Source organism: Electrona antarctica (assembly GCF_951216825.1).
Source record: "Electrona antarctica genome assembly, chromosome: 22".
NCBI lineage: Eukaryota > Metazoa > Chordata > Actinopteri > Myctophiformes > Myctophidae > Electrona > Electrona antarctica.
The window spans coordinates 8796832-8816181 of NC_136805.1; the positions used below are offsets into that span (position 1 = coordinate 8796832).

The following is a 19350-nucleotide window of genomic DNA, read 5'->3' on the forward strand; positions in this document are numbered from 1 at the left end:
ACGTTGGAGAATGATGTATCCATGAGTAATTGTCTATTTGTGTATATGTATCATTATATATGTACAATTTTGTGAGTGTCTTGTAAGCCCGTGCGGGCTGGGCATCTTATGATGTAGGACACTTTAATAAAAACTCTATCTATCTATCTATCTATCTATCGGTAGAGCACTCGCTTTCGTTTTGACCACAAGGTCATCATGGGTTCGATCCCGGACACTGCCAACTCAGCGTTGCACTCCACCTCAGCAATCCACCCCCCAGGGGTCTAAAGGCCTATTCATAGTCCAGTTTACGGTGAAGAGGTGACCACCGAAAACTACAACATGACGTCACGCCGCGGTGGTCACCGTTTCACCGAAGACTGGACTCAGAATAGGCCTTGTGAAACAGGGATAAACTCAACTAAAAAAATCAACTTTACTTTGAAAATGGAAGTCAACGGGGCTCTGATTGGACTGAAACACCGTGCCCAAATGTGAAGTCGTAAGTCATAGACAACCGACGTCATAGAATAGATGACTGATAATCACACGGATGATCACACGGCTGAGATCCTGGTGACACGAGGTTACTGAGGGATCAAAGTGTGTATAATCAAACCTTACAATGAAATGCATGTATTTATTTTTTATCTAGTTTTTATTTTCAACACAAAATACTCTTCGTCTCTGCCTTCCTCTCTCTCTGCTTGTCTCTTCTGAGATGGCAGGAGCTACATTAACTATAGTAAAATACGCACATCACTTCATGGAGGTGCTGGGTTTCAAAAAGTAACATAGGAAAAGAGAAGGGAAGCCGCACACTCATATGCTCCAAAGGATAAATTTATTGACGACGTTTCGAAACGTCGTCAATAAATGTATCCCCAGGAGCTACATTAACTCATGGGTATGGGTGACTACCAGCGGGGAAGTGCATACAGGTATATCAGGTGTCTTCCTTCTGGTCTCGAACTAGTGTCATCATGATCAAAAGGGGAGTAGGGGGGAACCATTTATTTTCAGAAATGGTCATAAAAGACAAGTTTGTGCCACATGGTGTTCTTCCACAGAGCATTGGGGTTAATCACATTCCAAGAATTGTAGAAGATGTTTAGGCTATTTATTTGAAAGGTGCAGCAACTTATTTTAACCAGATCCTCACAGCGGCCATTCTGCTCTTACATCATCATACCACCCCGTCACACGGCGTCACACTGTGTCAGAGTGAGGTTTTCCATGTAATGTGTGTATGTGTATGAATGTGGTCCATTGCATATAAAAAGGAAAGCCATGTATGTACCAAATTCCTGGATGTTTTTTCAAGATAATGTCTATTTTACATCCTTCATTCTACCCACAAATTACCTGTAGCATACCACACCAATTCTCATCTATGTCATATATTTATATTAAATTACAAAAAACATAAACACTGTGAATTAAAATTAATCAAAGTTCTCTAGGAAAGAAAATATTCCATGTTGAACAACAAATGTTTTTTTTAATCATTTGGGCAGAAAGTGCAATTGGCTAATTAATCATTCTTACTTACATGGGTAAAGGCAAAATGACACAATGACAGAACCAACACATTCGATGTTAAATTTGAGATTTGATCGATTGAGACTGTACCTGATTAATACAGGAGATGTAGTTGTAATTTTAGAGCATGCAGATATTTCAACATTAACCGCACACACCTACTAGTATTGTGATTGATTTGCCATATTCAAATATAGAGAAAAATTAACACTCTAAGTTCAAAATGGAATTGCCTGATTCAAGCAGCATTTGTTAAATACCTTTTGCCAACCATTTTTCCCGTTATGCAGTCCAAGTGTATCTACAGAGTTGAATTAGTTAATTACATTACAGAAGCATTGCAAAAGCACAATCAAACAGGAGCTTTGTGCCACTGCACATACATATACAGTAGCTATTTAATATTTACAGGTATGAAAGGTCAATTTCTTTTTTTTACCGTTGCTTTCTAAATAATTTTCACCTGAGTTCAGTCCTTGTAATTACTATGAACTCAACAGAATGTCTTTCCAAGAGTTCCATGGATTAGTGATGATGAAAACTGTCACATTCTACCATCCTTTCCTTCCTGGTTTTCTTTCATTCAGACACAGGCACGGCCCCCATTCTCCGTTGTCTTGTGCCATCCTAGCAAGAGTCAGGATGCTTCATCATTGCATAGGCTACTGACAAACTGCCATCCATTGCCAAGAATATCCAACACATACGTTAATCTACCATTATCCTCTAAAACATCACGGGAAGCTGTCCTCATTCTCAGCAGCCTGACCTTGGTCGTCATGTACGAGTTCAGAACACCACCGATGACGTGTGGAGACGGTGGTCACGTGTCACTTGAGCACCTCTTCACAGTTTGTTAGGAGTCAAAACGTGGGGAATGGATGAAGTGCAAAACCGAGATGAAATCCATTGTTCAACCTCAAGGCATGTAGTCTCTGGATGGACGTGTTAATGTTCTGGTGAAGCCCTTATGGAGGTTAGATCTCTATGTCCACAGGCCTGATGTCCCCAGTCTTGTGCTCCTGGACCCAGAGCTCTCTGTCCTTGGCTGGGTCCACGCTCTGCAAATGTTGGTCCACTGGCTCCATCGTCTGGAGAGACAAGGAACAGCAATCAGTTGTGCACATGTTTAGTGTTATCCAAATCCCCATTTTCTTGTGCACAAAACTATGACACCTGGCTGTATAGTTTTAAAAAAAAGAACGAGAACCTTTTTGTCCGACATGGTATATTGTGGTAGTGGTGTTTTGATCCGAGTATAATATGAAAGTTAAACTTTTAATGACAGTATAGTAGCTTTTCTTTTAATGAATGACAGTATAGTATGACATTTTAACAACATAGTGTGATGGTTTGTACTTTTTCATTACAGTATGACACTTTTACGATAGTATACTAGGATGCCATGTTTTGAAATAGAATAATCTGTTTAATAATGACAGTATTATATTTGTATTTTTCCACAACACATTGATGATAGCATAGTATGACTTTAAAAATGAAAAACACATTTTGTGAATAATAAAGACAGTGAAAGCTAAAGGGGTTTGGTGTTAGCCAGGATATTTTAGAGGGGGTTTGTTTTAGCCTTGTTTTGAACATTACAGTGTGGTTTGGGAACCTCAACACAAAGAATAAAGTTGGCTAGTATTGTCAAAAAAGCTGGTAAGCTACAGTAAAACAAGGGGACAGCAGAAGCAACACTACAACAGTTGTATTCAGCATTCAGTCAGCTGTACATGGTTAAGAGTTAAGAGCATTGGCAGCCAGTGCATCTGTCCACGAAATCATAATCTGTGACCTGTGACTTTATTTTTTATTTTTAGTCCAGACATCTAATTCTATGAGAAAGACATTATTATGTCAGAAAAAAATAGCAAGAGGTGAGACTTTAGAATTTATTATTAATCTAAATAAATCTCAAGTAACCTGTCAACTATTCATTTATATTGACGGCATCAGATTCATGTAGAAAAGAAAATTACATTTCATGTCCAAAGGCAATAAAAACACTTAGTTGGAAGTTGGAACCCATTTTCAGGCCTCAGGGACCTCACAGACCCAAGGGCTTTGTTTGTTTGCACACTACCCATTTTAGACCATGGTTTATTGGAAAACATAATACCGGTAGTATGATCTTTGTATTCGTAAAATGCTATAGCATGACATTTGAGTAGTGTTCGTTTATTGGTGTGTGCCAATACAAAAGTGGAAATGTGAGTAAAATGGCATCATTGCAGAGCAAAAGAACTTCGGCAGTGCCTTAACTTCAGCAAGTTGGGCAGTTCTTGCACCTCCAAGGTTTTTCCAACTAGCTGAACACCTCTGCTAGCCGAACATCCTGTGTGATTGGTCAGACACTATAGTATGTTCTACTGTATGCGCTCGTGATTTATGTCGTTTTATTTCCACAATCCGCCAGTTTTTGAAGAAATGTTAGGGACAGGTCTCTATAAGCCCTCTCTGGGCGTCTGGGCGTCTGGGCGACTACTGACACAACCAGACAACAATTAAATAATAGAGACAAAGAACACGTTGTCCACTGTGTCCGTGGCGCTGTGCACATGCAAAATCACTGCAAATTTGTTTTTTCTGCTGAAGCAAAAAAAATAAAAATCTAGTTTGTTGTTTGGAGTATGTTACACATAATCCAAACAACATACTCCAAACAATAAACTAGAATTTTGGTTACACTTTGGATGAATACGTATTGTCTGGACCAGTGGCGTTTCCAGGAATTACATTTTGGGCAGGCAAGAATGATATTTTGGACAGGCAAGATGTGTTAATTGTCGTCTCCCCGCGCACAATCGTAGCACTAAAGGTTTTCAAAGAGATATACCTGCCAGACGAGTAGTATACAAAGGCTGAAAGGCTTGCATTTACATTCCAATGGGTGATTGAGGGTCGCGCTCTACCGCGACGGCCAATCAGCTGTCCAATAATAGTTCCTATGTCTTGTTTTTGTCCTCTTTTTTTCTCATTGTATGGATTTTGGCCAGGCCAGAAATGGATTTGGACAGGCGGACGCCTGCCCTCGCCTTATTGTAGATACGCCTCTGGTCTGGACATATCAGTTTGACTTACACTTTGGTTGAACATGTCTGTCTCATGACGCAGGGTGGTGTACTGGCACAGATGCTGTCTGATCATCTCCACCCTCTCCACCTCCAACCGCTCCAACTCCTGAGAGGGGACAAATAAAAAAAATACAGCAAAAGGCTTGCAGGTAACTTATGTTGCAATTTACTATACAGAACACACTCATAAGAATGACAACACATACAAGTGAACAGTGATAATATATACAGTGTACTATAAAATGTACTATGTGTAGCAATGGCTTTGTGTTGTCCATGTCCACTCAACCTAGTGTGGCATGTTGCAGTGTCTTGCACAATTCCTTGACCGTTTGACGCACATTTGACTTCACTCCGTCTGTACATGATCAACTCCCACAGGTTTTATATCATGCTGACAGAGATGAACGGACAATAACCTCCACATTCAACAATGACAACTTAATATCTGGAGTTCTTTATTTATGATGAGCACACTTTACCTGAACGAGTCAAGTTCAGAGTTCTGTACTTCTGTTAATGGAAAAACAGAGTAATATAGTAAGAGAGTGGCGACACTAGCATTGACTCCCATTGTAACAATGGAATGCGGAAGTGCTCATTCTATCTCAATGGGATAGTTCCAATGTTTGGAACTATAGCCCATAGCGCCCAGCTTTGCGGCGAGATCAAAGCGGGTCGCCACTCTCTTACTAGATTACTCTGTGGAAAACGTACGAAATTTTCTTACGTTTTCCATTAACAGTCCCATTTTTACAGTCTTTGGGTCATACCAAAGACTGTAAAAGTGGGACCCAATGCCTCCCTGCTTGGCACTCAGCATCAAAGGGTTGGATTGGGGGGTCAGATCAACTAATCAAATGATTCCCGAGCGCGGCATGGCTTCAGCTCACTGCTCCTTGGCTGTGGCTCACCGCTCCAAGAGATGGGTCAAATGCGGAGAACAAATGTTACTGCGGTAACGTGTGTGACTGGACAGGGATGGATAGACACACTGGCAGTTGCAATGGCTACTCAGAGGGCTCAGATGAGCCCACAGGGCCAAGCTGTTTGGGGTTTAAGTGTCTTGCTCAGGGACACTTCGACACTGGACAAGACTGGGAGAGCCGAGAGGGTCGAAATGACCAGCGACCTTCCGATGGCCAACGTACAGCCCACATCATAGCATACCGATTCAGACAAAGTCAGACACATGGCCACTTACCAGGCTTGTAGTGACCATCTCTTCGAACCACTTGGACTGAGACTGGTTGTAGAGGTCAACACACCGCATCAACTCATCTCCTATCGAAAGGAAGCAAAAAGAACATGATTATACTACTCACAGACTACTCAAGCTCTATAAGCTCACATTGCATTGCAAGGTGTTGTTGTGCTATTAGATTAGCAATTTTAATAAAGTTATTAAGTATAAAATAGGACACAAGTAGTTAATTTCCTCTCTCTCACATAGTACATGCATATTGTGTCCACTAGGTGGGGCCAATGTACCAATATTCAACGATGAGCAGGCAGGCATAATAATGTCTCACTCTCTCTCACGCACACACAATGACAAACACACACAGACACACTACTTTCACCTGAGTTGACATCATTATCCAAAACTGTACAGATAAGCTAATTGGATAGACATTGCTATAATTTTAATGAGAGACTTCCATTAGTAAACAGCAGCATGTAAATCCTATTTAGTCAGTGCTGTGAGAACAGAAAGTGAGCATGAGTGTGTTTGTTGTGGTCAGCAGATGTGTTGTCTCCCTCACACGCTAGTAGTCCTCACCAGCACCCAGACGTTATGAACACATCATCAACAACAACAACAACAACAACAACAACACGCTAGTAGTTCTCACCAGCACCCAGACGTTATGAACACATCAACAACAACAACACGCTAGTAGTCCTCCCCAGCACCCAGACGTTATGAACACATCAACAACTGCTGTTGTTTTTCTTACTGCCTGCAATAAGCAGTAGGGAGGAGGAGGTTTCACTGTGCATGCGTGCATGCATGCATGCGTGCGTGCGTGCGTGCGTGCATGTATGTGAGAGAGAGAGAGAGAGAGAGAGAGAGCGTGTGAGAGTGAAAGAAAGAGAGTGTATGACCTTTATTTTAAATGTAATATCCCGCTGAGATTCAAAATCACTTTTTTGAGGGAGCCTGAGGGAGCGTGTGTGTGTATGTGCGCGCGTGCGTGTGCGAGTGTGCGTGTGTGTGTGTGTGTGTGTGTGCGTGTGTGTGTGTGCGTGTGTGACAGGGTTGGAATCTCCCGGTTCTAGTGCTTGGCTGAGGTATGACATCACACTCTGGAGGAGGTCTGCATCTGTTTATTCTCACCAGTCACTTAGCCTCTCTAAAGCCACAAGCCTCTTAAAAACTCTACCAAACAACCAGGCTCCTGTTAATGGCTCCCTGTCCGACCCCACCCCGCCTCCCCCCCTCCCACCCCTCCCCCTTTTCGTCTCCTCGCACCACCCCGCTTCTCGTGTTCTTGTTGTCATGTTTTCAATGGTTCACGCAGGCATTAAGCAGAAGTCTGCTGTTTTCACTTTACCTTGGCGTGTGCGTGCACGTGTGTGTGTGTGTGTGTGTGTGTGTGTGTGTGTGTGTGTGTGTGTGTGTGTGTGTGTGTGTGTGTGTGTGTGTGTGTGTGCGCGTGTGTGTGTGTGTGCGCGCATGTGTGTGCAATCTGTGCGTCTCACGTGCACTTGTCTGCATGTGTCTCCGCAAGTGTCTATTAGCCACTTTAGCCGAATGTACTTCGATCATTGACCAGCTTTGCAAGCTGATTAAACATTGCTATTCGTCGGACTTTCTAGTCTAGTCACGTGACCTAGTAGCAATGTAGTGCTCTCCTCTCCCCCACCGCGCCATGCCTAGCTCTCCTCTCCCCCACCATGCCTAGCTCTCCTCTCCCCCACCGCACCATGCCTAGCTCTCCTCTCCTCTCCCCCACCGCGCCATGCCTAGCTCTCCTCTCCCCCACCACGCCATGCCTAGCTCTCCTCTCCCCCACCGCACCATGCCTAGCTCTCCTCTCCCCCACCGCACCATGCCTAGCTCTCCTCTCCCCCACCGCAGCCATGCCTAGCTCTCCTCTCCCCCACCGCGCCATGCCTAGCTCTCCTCTCCCCCACCGCGCCATGCCTAGCTCTCCTCTCCCCCACCGCACCATGCCTAGCTCTCCTCTCCCCCACCGCGCCATGCCTAGCTCTCCTCTCCCCCACCATGCCTAGCTCTCCTCTCCCCCACCGCGTCATGCCTAGCTCTCCTCTCCCCCACCGCCCCATGCCTAGCTCTCCTCTCCCCCACCATGCCTAGCTCTCCTCTCCCCCACCATGCCTAGCTCTCCTCTCCCCCACCACGCCATGCCTAGCTCTCCTCTCCCCCACCGCGCCATGCCTAGCTCTCCTCTCCCCCACCACGCCATGCCTAGCTCTCCTCTCCCCCACCACGCCATGCCTAGCTCTCCTCTCCCCCACCACGCCATGCCTAGCTCTCCTCTCCCCCACCGCGCCATGCCTAGCTCTCCTCTCCCCCACCACGCCATGCCTAGCTCTCCTCTCCCCCACCACGCCATGCCTAGCTCTCCTCTCCCCCACCACGCCATGCCTAGCTCTCCTCTCCCCCACCACGCCATGCCTAGCTCTCCTCTCCCCCACCGCGCCATGCCTAGCTCTCCTCTCCCCCACCACGCCATGCCTAGCTCTCCTCTCCCCCACCACGCCATGCCTAGCTCTCCTCTCCCCCACCACGCCATGCCTAGCTCTCCTCTCCCCCACCGCGCCATGCCTAGCTCTCCTCTCCCCCACCGCGCCATGCCTAGCTCTCCTCTCCCCCACCGCACCATGCCTAGAGTAGAGACTACAAACGCGACAGAAAGACCCGCTAAGGTACAATATACAAACTGAATGCAAGCTGATATATAATGCAGTGAGTTATTTCTTGTTTTAGAGACGCATTGTGACCATGTTGTAGACATGATTTCTATTTTTGCTATTTTGAACAATTTTTGACTATTTTCGGCCATAATGACTTTGCCAAAATAGGGTTTGAAAGTGGTTACTTGTGTTGTGTGCATAAGTGTGTTCGTATGTGCATGCAAGCAGGCACGTCTCGCTGCCAAAACTCCCGCCCCCGGAGTGCCATGGAGATAACCCACGCCCATAGGTCTCCCTGTTGGGTCTGAAACACAGATTAGCCGAGCAGAGCAACGTTTCTGAACGTTCCCCCCATTACAACTAACCTCCCCGTCTGGCTGCAGCCGCTGATAGGGGCCCATGACTCATATAAAAGACAAACACAGCATGTAGATTCATGGCCTCTCTCTCAAGTGACCCCGGTCAGAAACACAGCAAATATAGTACTAGTGGGATAAGGCCCAGTACTGTAGATATAACCCTTTACCACGTCTTACATAACCGAGTTCTGTTAAGTATGTGTCAGACTGTCAAAGTATTTATGTCTGTGCTTATGTGAATTTATAGCCCACGACCCCTGGACATAAACCAATGTTGATTGCTATGAGATTTCAGATAATGGGAGAGAAACCTTCTGGATGGCAAAGTTTGAAGGATGGTGTAAAGTGCAGATGCACGTCGTCGCTCTCACATGGATTTGGTTTGTAGGGAAAAGGGGAGCATTTTCTGGTCCCCGGAAGACGAGGGGGAAATTACTTTTACTGCTTCCATTCACCCGGCAGATGGCTGCTCAGATGGCTCAGATGAGTGCAGGGGGGAGGGGGGGCACATAGAAAGGCCTCCTAGGAAGGGTGAGGGTCGAACCTGCAACCAACCATCCCGTATCCAAGCCCTCGTTCAAATGAAGCAACACTGTGTGCACTAATCCACTGATAGTTCCATATGGACTAAGGGTTCCAAATGGACTTTTACGGGTCTGCAACTCTGACAGCGTACAAATGGAACCATTCAGTTACATTTGTACTCTGTCAGGAGTTAAATTAACTCTGATTGTACAGTGAGAACTGAGAGATACAAAAATAAAATAAAAAATATATATCAAATGGTGTGAGGCCTAATGCATATCAAACTGTTGGTCCTTGAAATTCAAAAAGTACAACAGTCTAAGTCCACACTAATTATCCATTCATGTATAATTATCTATAATGTATAAATTATAGATAAGGCTTCAGGACAGATAGACCTTTTCGGGGAGGGGTCAGATTAAATTATTCGTCTCAACTGCTCATTTATTGACCTATTAGAAACATCTGAGTGAGCCTCTGAGTGACCTCCGCGGTAAACCTATGGCTTGACCTTTGACCCCCGGTGCTGACCTGCTTGTGTGGATTTTCTGCGGGCCTTCTTGATGTCTTCTTCACTCTTTTGGCTGAGTTTGATCTCCAGTTGTTGAGACTTCAGCTCCAGGTCCCTCTGTCTGTCTGCCAGAGCTTTACGTGCCTAATAAGGACATGGACAAAGTGATGCTCAATATAATACAGTGGTGTACCTATATCTACCTTACTAACAATAATAACAACATAAATGAGAAAAAGAGGTTGCGCATCAGCAATGGTTTTCAGTGGAGTGCCAGACCCAAATCCAGTATACATCAAAAAACTGGAATTAAAATAATTCCAAAAAGGTAGCACATCCAAAAATTAAACAAGCGGTGGACAAAGTACTCACATTTCCATTTCTTTATTGGCACACACCAAAAAGCCTCTGATGAAGGCTGCATAGCCGAAACGCGTAAGCGTTCCTTTTTGGTGTGTGCCAATAAAGAAATGGAAATGTGAGTACTTTGTCCACCGCTTGTTTAATTTTTGGATGTGCTACCTTTTTGGAATTATTTTAATTCCTGTTTTTTGAAATAATAACATGTCTGTCATTCATTTGTCTCTGTAATGCCCGGCTCTCCTCGGTGGCTGGAGCAATTGATCTGAATTTGCACACGGTTATTGAGCATTAGCATATGCAGTTATGCACCCAACTGTGAAACCAGTTTTTCACTTTCCCAAAATGTAAGCTGTTTGTTCGTGTTTTATGTGAACACCAGACATTCTATCGTCGACATGGTTACAGCCGTCGCCATGGTTTCAGCCCCTCAAGCTATGGGACGATCGCCCCCCAAGCTATGGGAGGAAGGAATTGTGTTATTAGCATAACCTGTGTGTGTTCGATGTGCCAAAATGTACCAGGAATGTATTTATTTATGGTAAATAAATGGTAAATGTTGCATTTTTCAGTATAGTAGTGCTTTTATCCAAAGCGCTTTACATAGATTGTGCTTTACATTCACCCATTCACAGATTTCACACACACACACATTCATACACCGATGGCGTGAGCAATCCTTGTTCAAGGACACTTCGACACTAACTCTGGGGGAGCCCGGGATCGAACTTGGAACATTGCAGTTCCCAACCGGGCGCTCTACCGGCCACTCTACCCCTGAGCCACTGCCGGCCTTTTATACAGTTAGTTTACTGTTAATAATTCATATTTCTGATGACTTGTCGTGTTCCAAAATATCCTGGGGTGAGCACTGAGCAGTACTTCCAAATGCTGTAATGACAAATGAGCTACAGTAACCTACAAGGGGTGTTGCCAAAAAGATTACTAAAATGAATGTTACACAGACAATCTATAATCTGATGTACAATAGATTAGTTCATAGAGGGAGACGGTCCTTGTTATTAGTGCACAGATGATGGATGGTTGGTGGGACAGATCTGTGGTACCTCAGGCCTTCAGCCAATCACCTTTGATTATTTTGAAACATAGAAAACATTCCGGGGATGGGAAACGGTCCTCTACTTAGGGGAAGAGTTGTGGAATTTTAATTGCCAGCGAGAAGACCAGAAATTCTGGCGCCGCTGTTATACAAATCTTCTTATTGCAGTGGTTCTCAGGATCAGTGGATCAGGGTCAACGTGAAAACCTTGAACGTATTCGGCTGCTGTGTTTAGCCCCAAGCCACACCAAAGGGTCAGGTTGGGACAAAACGGTTTTTAAGGTAGACCACACACACCAATGCAACTCATTACAACTCAATGAGTTGCATTGGTGTGTTTTACCTTAAAAACGGTTTTGTCCCAACCTGACCCTTTGGTGTGTTTTGGGCTTACAGTAAGTGGTCAGATGGGTGAGCTCGGGCTGCGTTCATTTTTTAGATAGATAATTGATTGAGTTCTGGCTTGGATCAATGGAACTAACATGGAATACTTTCAGTTCCCTATTATCATTATAACGGTATAAAATGAAAACTCCTTTATAGTTTTTAAACAAAGAAAATACCACTTCACTTACGTATTTCTTTAATATTAATGTGATAAAATAGCGTTTTATTATTTTTAAGATATTTTGGGGGGTTTTCTGTCTAGAGAGAGAGAGACGGTGAGTGACGGGCTCAATGCGCTCGGAAATCAAACCCACGACGTGCTGTCAGGCTGCTTTAGAGCCTATGTGGTATGTACCTTAACCGCTAGGCCAACGGCGCCCCAAACTCTTAAGGGTTTTGCCAATACTTGCTGTATGCCCCAGTCCACAGGTAGAGAATCACTGTCTTATTGCATTGATCTAACTGGACCTTTATGTTGCGTTCACACGAGGAACAAACACAATATTTTGGACCAAACAAATAATTACAAAGAAGAAAAACAACAACAAAAGTGTTGTAACCTGCCGTTTTCTTCTTCTTTCTAATTATTTGTTCAGCCCGAAAAATTGTGTTTGTTGTCATGATTTGTCACGACAAGAGTTGGCTTTGTACGAGGCTTAAAAGGTTTTTAAATAAATACTTTTTGAAATGTCTATAGGAAAATGAACGGAGAATCATTTCCTGGGCCCTGGTAGGAGGCGGGACTGCGACGCTCTATAGAAACGGACTAGAAGAAGACGCCGCAAGTTTTTGTCAGCCAGAATAGGGTGGGAAAAAAGCGGGGAGAGGGAATACAAAATTCAGCTACAGTTGTAGCTGAATTATGTTGTAGCTATGTAGCTTTAGCCTTTGCATCTGGAAGTTGAACCCATTGATTGATTGATTGATTGAAATATTTATTAACAGTTTGCAGAATTACAGTACATTTCAAGCACAAACTCAATACAAAGACTGTTAACTGTGAGTGGACGACCCAATTAAGCATTACACTTGTTTACAAGAGGGTCCACCATGTTCAATTCATCAAAACATTTAGAGACGTACAAATAGACACTTCTATATAGACAAAGAACAGAACAGGAATTCATCATAATGGAGGTAAAAAGGGAAAAGAAACATATACAGTGAGGGAAAAGGTGGGGGGGGGGGGGGGGGGGGGGGGGTAGGGGGGCGGTGGGGGGGGATTCAGATTTTACGGTTTTGAAGGAGTCAAGGGATTCGCATGTCTTAATGACTGTTGGTAGGGCGTTCCACATTTTGGTGGCATAGGAGCGAAAATAATTGAGTCCCTTGTTTGTGCCGAATCTGGGTTGTACATGGTTCGTTGCACTCCCTCTGGTGTTGTGGGTGTGGACTTCGTTAACATTAAGGAAGTCCGCAGTCAGCAGCTACAAATGTTGGCTGCATCTTCATGTCACTGGGTTCCATTGACAATGAATGGTAGACTGTATCTTTGCATCTGCCCGTGTGAACTGTGTGAACGCACCATAAGTCATAAGCATGTGGGAGTGGGTATCATGGGATCTACTGTACCTTCTCCACGGTCGCATAGCGAGCGACCAGCTGCTTCCGTAGGTCAGCTATGTGGTGGTCGAACCTCTTCATGTCCTTCTTAAAGTTGTCCCTGAATGACAACAAGGGCTTCTCCACCTCACTCTGGAGCTGCAGAATCCACACAAAATTGTTGTTGTAAGCATTAGATCAACTTCAAATGAACAGCACAGCTGTCAGACATTAAAATGTAGTCTCTTTTATAAAACAAAATAAGTAGCTTGAAGCTGACTTTGACTTTAACTCTGTCTTTCTTTTATTCAGCTTAAGGCTGTCGTGTCGGTCGGGGGTAGAAGTAGGAAGTAATGACTCCAAAAACTCATATATGACGAAAACGTTTTGGCGTCAGAGTGAACGGTATTATACTCAAATTACATTTCAAACATTATCCAGTGAACCTCATCGTGTATCATGTTATTAAGGCTGTCGTGTCGGTCGGGGATAGAAGTAGGAAGTAATGACTCCAAAAACTCATATATGACGAAAACGTTTTGCCGTCAGAGTGAACGGTATTACCGGTATACTCAAATTACATTTCAAACATTATCCAGTGACCCTCATCATGTATCATGTTCTTAAAATGAATGTGCAGTCATCCCTGCCCAACCCCCCCCCCCCCCCCCCCCGCCCCCCCCCCCCAATTACGCTGAGACCTCTGATGATAAAATACATCTGGAGGGGCCACCCCTCCTCAGAGGCGTTGCAACATCCAGATGCAAAGTCACTGCTAGCGCAATGCTTACAAAAGTACTGCTAAGCTTCACCGTCCAAGACGACCATGATGAATGTGTCTATATACGCACACTCCGATTCACAACCTTCCGGGCTCCCTCTCCTCCCGAAAAACTGTGAGATGTGCTGCATGCCGCACATCTGCGCCTCTCCGTCTCCGGAGAATGTAACGGCGCTGACGTCGTTTCCTCTGTCGCTCCAGCTGTGCTCCTCCTGAGCCCCTTCCCCCCATATTCTGTCTTCTGTCTTCCCGGCCGAGACAAACTCGCCACGCTCATCGCTCTTGTCACGTTTGGCTGCATCACAACACCCCTTAAAATGAGTCTTAATTGAGCGTGACCGAGCCACAGAGCAGTGGTGGGAAGTAACTAAGTACATTTACTCAAGTACTGTACTCAAGTAGGCAGTTGTGAGTTTTACGTTACTTGAGTATTTGCACTTTCAATCTCTTTCGATTCCACATCTCAGGCAAACGTTTTACTTTTTTCACTCCACTACTGACAGCTTTAGTTACTAGTTGGTTTGCAGATTTAGATTATTATTACTACAAAATATAAGCCATATTTTATACGTTGGCTATTCGAAAGTAGACGATCTTCTTCACGAGAAGATTACAACTCAAATTCAGATCTGTCTTGTATGCGAAGGAAAACGAACGAGGCGCCTGGGCCTGAACATGTACGCACAGTACCACAATAAAACCAACCAAATACTTGTAAGACCTTTGCGAGGCCCCTATTTATTTCCCAGGCTTATCACAAGACAGAATGAGGCTATACGGATCAATATATAGATATGGACAGAATGTAAACGTAGGCATGGAGAGAGCAGAAAGGTTGTGGCTCATTTTAAAAAGATTTAAAACGCAACGCGGGGTACCTTCGAGGAGAACTTCAGGTGAACTTCTGCCTCGTCGGCCAGGCTTTTCTTCAGCTGGGTCCAGGCCTCCCCCAGGGTACTGAGAACACATCACACGTGGGGGTTAGAGAAAGACTGAGTAGAGAGACGGAGAGAGAGAGAGAGAGAGAGAGAGGGTGGGGGGAGGTCTGGAGAGAAGGGGAGGAATGGACGGGGGATACGAAGAGAGAATGCGAGAGGAACTGAGGGAGAGAGAGAGAGAGGAGGGTGGGGGGAGGTCTGGAGAGAAGGGGAGGAATGGACGGGGGATACGAAGAGAGAATGCGAGAGGAACTGAGGGAGAGAGAGTGGGAGAGTCAGTGTGAGAGAGAAGGGTTGAGATTGGGGAGAGTGAGAGAATAGAAAGGAAGGGGGAGATAGGAGAGGTAGTGAGAGAAAGTGTGTGAGGGAGAATTAGATAGATAGCCGCACATCCAAATCTCACACCGAGAAGACCGCACAGACATTAGAGAGAGAGAGAGAGAGAGAGAGAGAGAGAGAGAGGGGGGGGGGGGGGGGGGGGGGGGTATGGAGGAAAGTGAAGACAGGAATTAGTGGGTCATGCAGAGGAGGAGAAAAAAGGAAAGAGACAAGCTGGAGAGGTAGCAGGATGAATCTGATCACTCACTCACTCGCGCACACGCACGTCTCACACACACACGCACACGCACACGCACACACACACACACACACACACACACACACACACACACACACACACACACACACACACACAGGGTTCACCGGCAGGGCCAGTGCAAAAGTTCACAGTTACACCAATAAGCAGTAAATCTGAGTGGGGGGGGCGGGGGGCACAGTCAGTTCAGTTCAGCCAATGATTAGGATGAGTGGGATACGAGATGCAGTGTGTCTCCTCCTCGGCACCATGACTGCAGCTTCACAACGCACCGCGGGCGCAACAGCACTGTTGTTTTGAAGATAAGCGCTAAAATGAAGTCACTTTGTTTAACTTAGCAGTCTTTCATCATGACTAATTCCCATCATTACGCGGCCCATCAGACCTAGACTGGAGAACTCAATCATCACCACCAAAGCAGGTGGACATTTATGGGATGGGCCTGCTACTGACCGACTCACATGGTGGCCATTTTGTTCTTACGTCATACTCGGGGTGGGGGGAGTCGAACAGATAGAACAGTGGTTCTTGACCTGGGAAACGTTTGAGAATCACTGTAATATCCCACTCACTGTATACCTCAAGTGAAACATCTCACTTCTTCATTTTGAGCGTTTGTGGGATATTTATACTCAAGCCAATAAGGCGTACAAAGATAACTGCCAAGGCCGCAAGCCGCAGGTTTGGGCTCTGGCCGGGCTGACAATCTCTATGGCAGGTCACTTCAAAGGAGGCTCCTGAATGGAAGACATGTGTGGAATTCCCTTGGACTGACACCCAAAACATTCCTGACGCTGCTGGAGCGCAGTCTGGCACCTGCGCTGTAGTGTGTGTATGTACACACACACACACACACACACACACACACACACACACACACACACACACACACACACACACACACACACACACACACACACACACACACACACACACACACACACACACACACACACACACACACACACACACACACCACACACACACACACACACACACACACACACACACACACACACACACACACACACACACACACACCCACCAACGGCCCGTCAGATACAAGATTTGCACAAGATGAGAACAGATAGCGTTGCTTTATTAATGCCCTACTTTTGTCATACAAACAGCGTCGATTTGCAAGCTCACGAGAGACTATAAGGGAGTGTGGTTACGTGTGTGTGGGTTTTATAAATATTGAACCAATGAAAAGTATTAACAATATGACTAAATAATAACTACATGGGATGCGTTTGAAGTTGATGTCCCGATACACTTTTTTCATTTCCGACCCGATACCACCATTTCTGTGTTAGCCGATACCGAATACCGATGATACCAGAGAATAATATTTATAATAATAAAAAAAGAAAAAAGATCTTATTTTGAAGTCCACCGACCGGGAATAGTGTTTATAGCCATCTAGCTATATATCTTGTGTTGTGTTTATAGCAGACATCTCACTCAAATGTGCACTTGCAGTTTGGGCAACTCCAAAGCAAACTCCACATGCCCCAACATCTTTATTTACCTGCCATAGTGTCCACCGCTTACCCCTGTGTCGGATCGGTGGTTAGACTGGCATATTCGCCGATACCGATATGACCCGATATGACCAAATAAGGGCCGATAAGGACAGTATCGGACGGCAGTACAGTATCTCTAATTGGAACATATAGGTTATTTTTTTCATCTCAATTTCCTGAAAAAACGTTTCCACCCGACAGCAACGATAGCCGACATGGGATTTGAAGCTAGTCTGCACCAAATCTTTATGGCAGGAAGTCAGGGAATCCTTTGTATAATAGAGCACATACCAAACACAGGCCAGGTGAAACCAAACGATCACAGAAGTGCATGGGGCTTCCACCTTGAACAAATATGAAGAACCTTATAGCCTGCTTGTGTAACATGGGATTCAAAGCGATGACGACATAAATCAATATTTAACCCATTTTGACCTGAGATCACATTCTAAAAATGTCTTCTACATCCTGACAGTTTTCTGAAAAAGCTATGTTTCTATGTCAGTCGTTCTTCGATTTTTCAAAAAATAGCAGACCTACAAGCTCGTAGCGCGCCACTCGGTGGCGCGCTATGAGCTTGTAGATCTGCTGTTTTTCAATAGCTAAAGCATAACATAATGCTAACACCAAACTTCCAAAATGGGTTAACCACTAATTTACAGCCTGATTTAGAGTATACTTTGTTGCACAATGGTGCAGTGTGGTGAAAATGGCCGTTCAACAAGCTCACAATGCATCGCATCATGACGCATTAGGAGCTTGTAGATCTTCTATTTCCGCTGCGCAACACTGGTGTATGATGTACTAAATTAAATATTATATATTCATTTTCTCTTATAATGACTTGCCCAAAATAGGGACAGCGTGGTAAAATAAATTACTGTCACAGCCTTTCTGTCTTAAGGCTACATTCTAGTTCCTCAATTTTACATTTTTAATAACTTGAACCCCGGCAGAATCCATATTCTGATCTACAAGCTCACAATGGACTTGTGTTGTGGAGCCTTTTGAGCTTGTAGATCAGCTATTTTCACGGCAAAGACATTTGGTGTTAATGGAAAATAGCAGGCCAACTACGGAGCCAAATCAGGTCCAGTTTACTAAGTCTAGAGAGGGTTTAAGTTGTTAAAGTATGTTCCAACATTGGCCTTCACACCATCAGTCTCCCACGATACAACATGGAAATCTGCCCACAACATACTGTGCTTCAGTGAAACAGATTGCTTGCCGCGTCCGCCCGAGCTATTCCACTGGTTCTCAACCCCCCCCCCCCCCCCCCTCCCCCCAGAAGAGAAAGAAAAAATCCAAATTGTTCAAAATGTTCCAAAGATTTTTAATTACATCTGCTATTTTTTTTAATCAAAAATATCATATCTACAAGCTCGCAGCTGTGAGCTTGTAGATCTGCAGTTTTTGAATAGCCAAAGTATAGATAAATAAAGTGGTTAAAATTGACTGTGATGCTACATTAACTACTTTTCCCTTAAGGACCCCTGTGGGTCCCCAGACCGGACTTTGAGAACCAAATAACGCTCTATTCAACAGAATATAGAGCACATGGTAGCAATAAAAAATATATTAAAAAAAAGGAGTGGTCACATGACTCCCCGGCCCGGGCCACATTGCTACCAAACAAATGGTGAGTTCAGGAATGTACGGCCGGTTCTGGGGTGGTGGTGGATGGAAGGATGGTAGGAACTGACCAACAACAGAACAGTGATTGTCCCGACCGGCCTGACAACAGCGCTGGCCTGACCGGGAGCATAATACCATGTATTGTTGTGGCACTCTTTCTGGGCGTGGGCAGTCAGAACTGGCTGGCATAAATGACGATTCTATATGGAACAATTCCTGTTTCATCCCACTCTGCCCCTCCATTTAACCCATTTAGACTTAGATTCTAAAAATGTCTTCTACATCCTGACAGTTGTTTTCTGAAAAAGCTATGTTTCTATGTCAGTCGTTCTTTGATTTTTCAAAAATAGCAGACCTACAAGCTCGTAGCGCGCCACTCGGTGGCGCGCTATGAGCTTGTAGATCTGCTATTTTTCAATAGCTAAAGCATAACTGATGGGTTAACCCATTTAGACCTAAGTTCGATTCTACAAATGTTTTCTAAATCTTGACAGTTTTCTGAAAAACCCTATGTTTCTATTGTCAGTGGTGCTCAAACTATGTCATGTCAAGGACCCTAAAGATGATATATATATGTAATTGGCGGCCGACACCCATCTGAAAATATGTTGTTCCAGGGACCCTCCTCCCAGAAGCAAAGAT

At 44.6% G+C, this 19350-nt stretch overlaps 1 protein-coding gene across 4 annotated transcripts in view; it reads right to left on the minus strand.

The window, feature by feature from the left end:
- Nucleotides 1–1059: 1059 nt before the first annotated feature.
- The window catches only part of gas7b (growth arrest-specific 7b), a 100577-nt gene continuing 82286 nt past the window's right edge, over nucleotides 1060–19350 (minus strand). For all 4 annotated transcript variants that reach the window (XM_079492811.1, XM_079492809.1, XM_079492810.1 and 1 more), the window contains 6 exons: nucleotides 14893–14971; nucleotides 13264–13392; nucleotides 9905–10028; nucleotides 5809–5888; nucleotides 4612–4710; nucleotides 1060–2615 (listed from right to left, as the gene is read on the minus strand). In XM_079492811.1, the coding sequence (XP_079348937.1) occupies nucleotides 2502–2615; nucleotides 4612–4710; nucleotides 5809–5888; nucleotides 9905–10028; nucleotides 13264–13392; nucleotides 14893–14971 (625 nt within the window). In that variant the 3' untranslated portion in view covers nucleotides 1060–2501. The remainder of the gene's footprint in view (nucleotides 2616–4611; nucleotides 4711–5808; nucleotides 5889–9904; nucleotides 10029–13263; nucleotides 13393–14892; nucleotides 14972–19350) is intronic.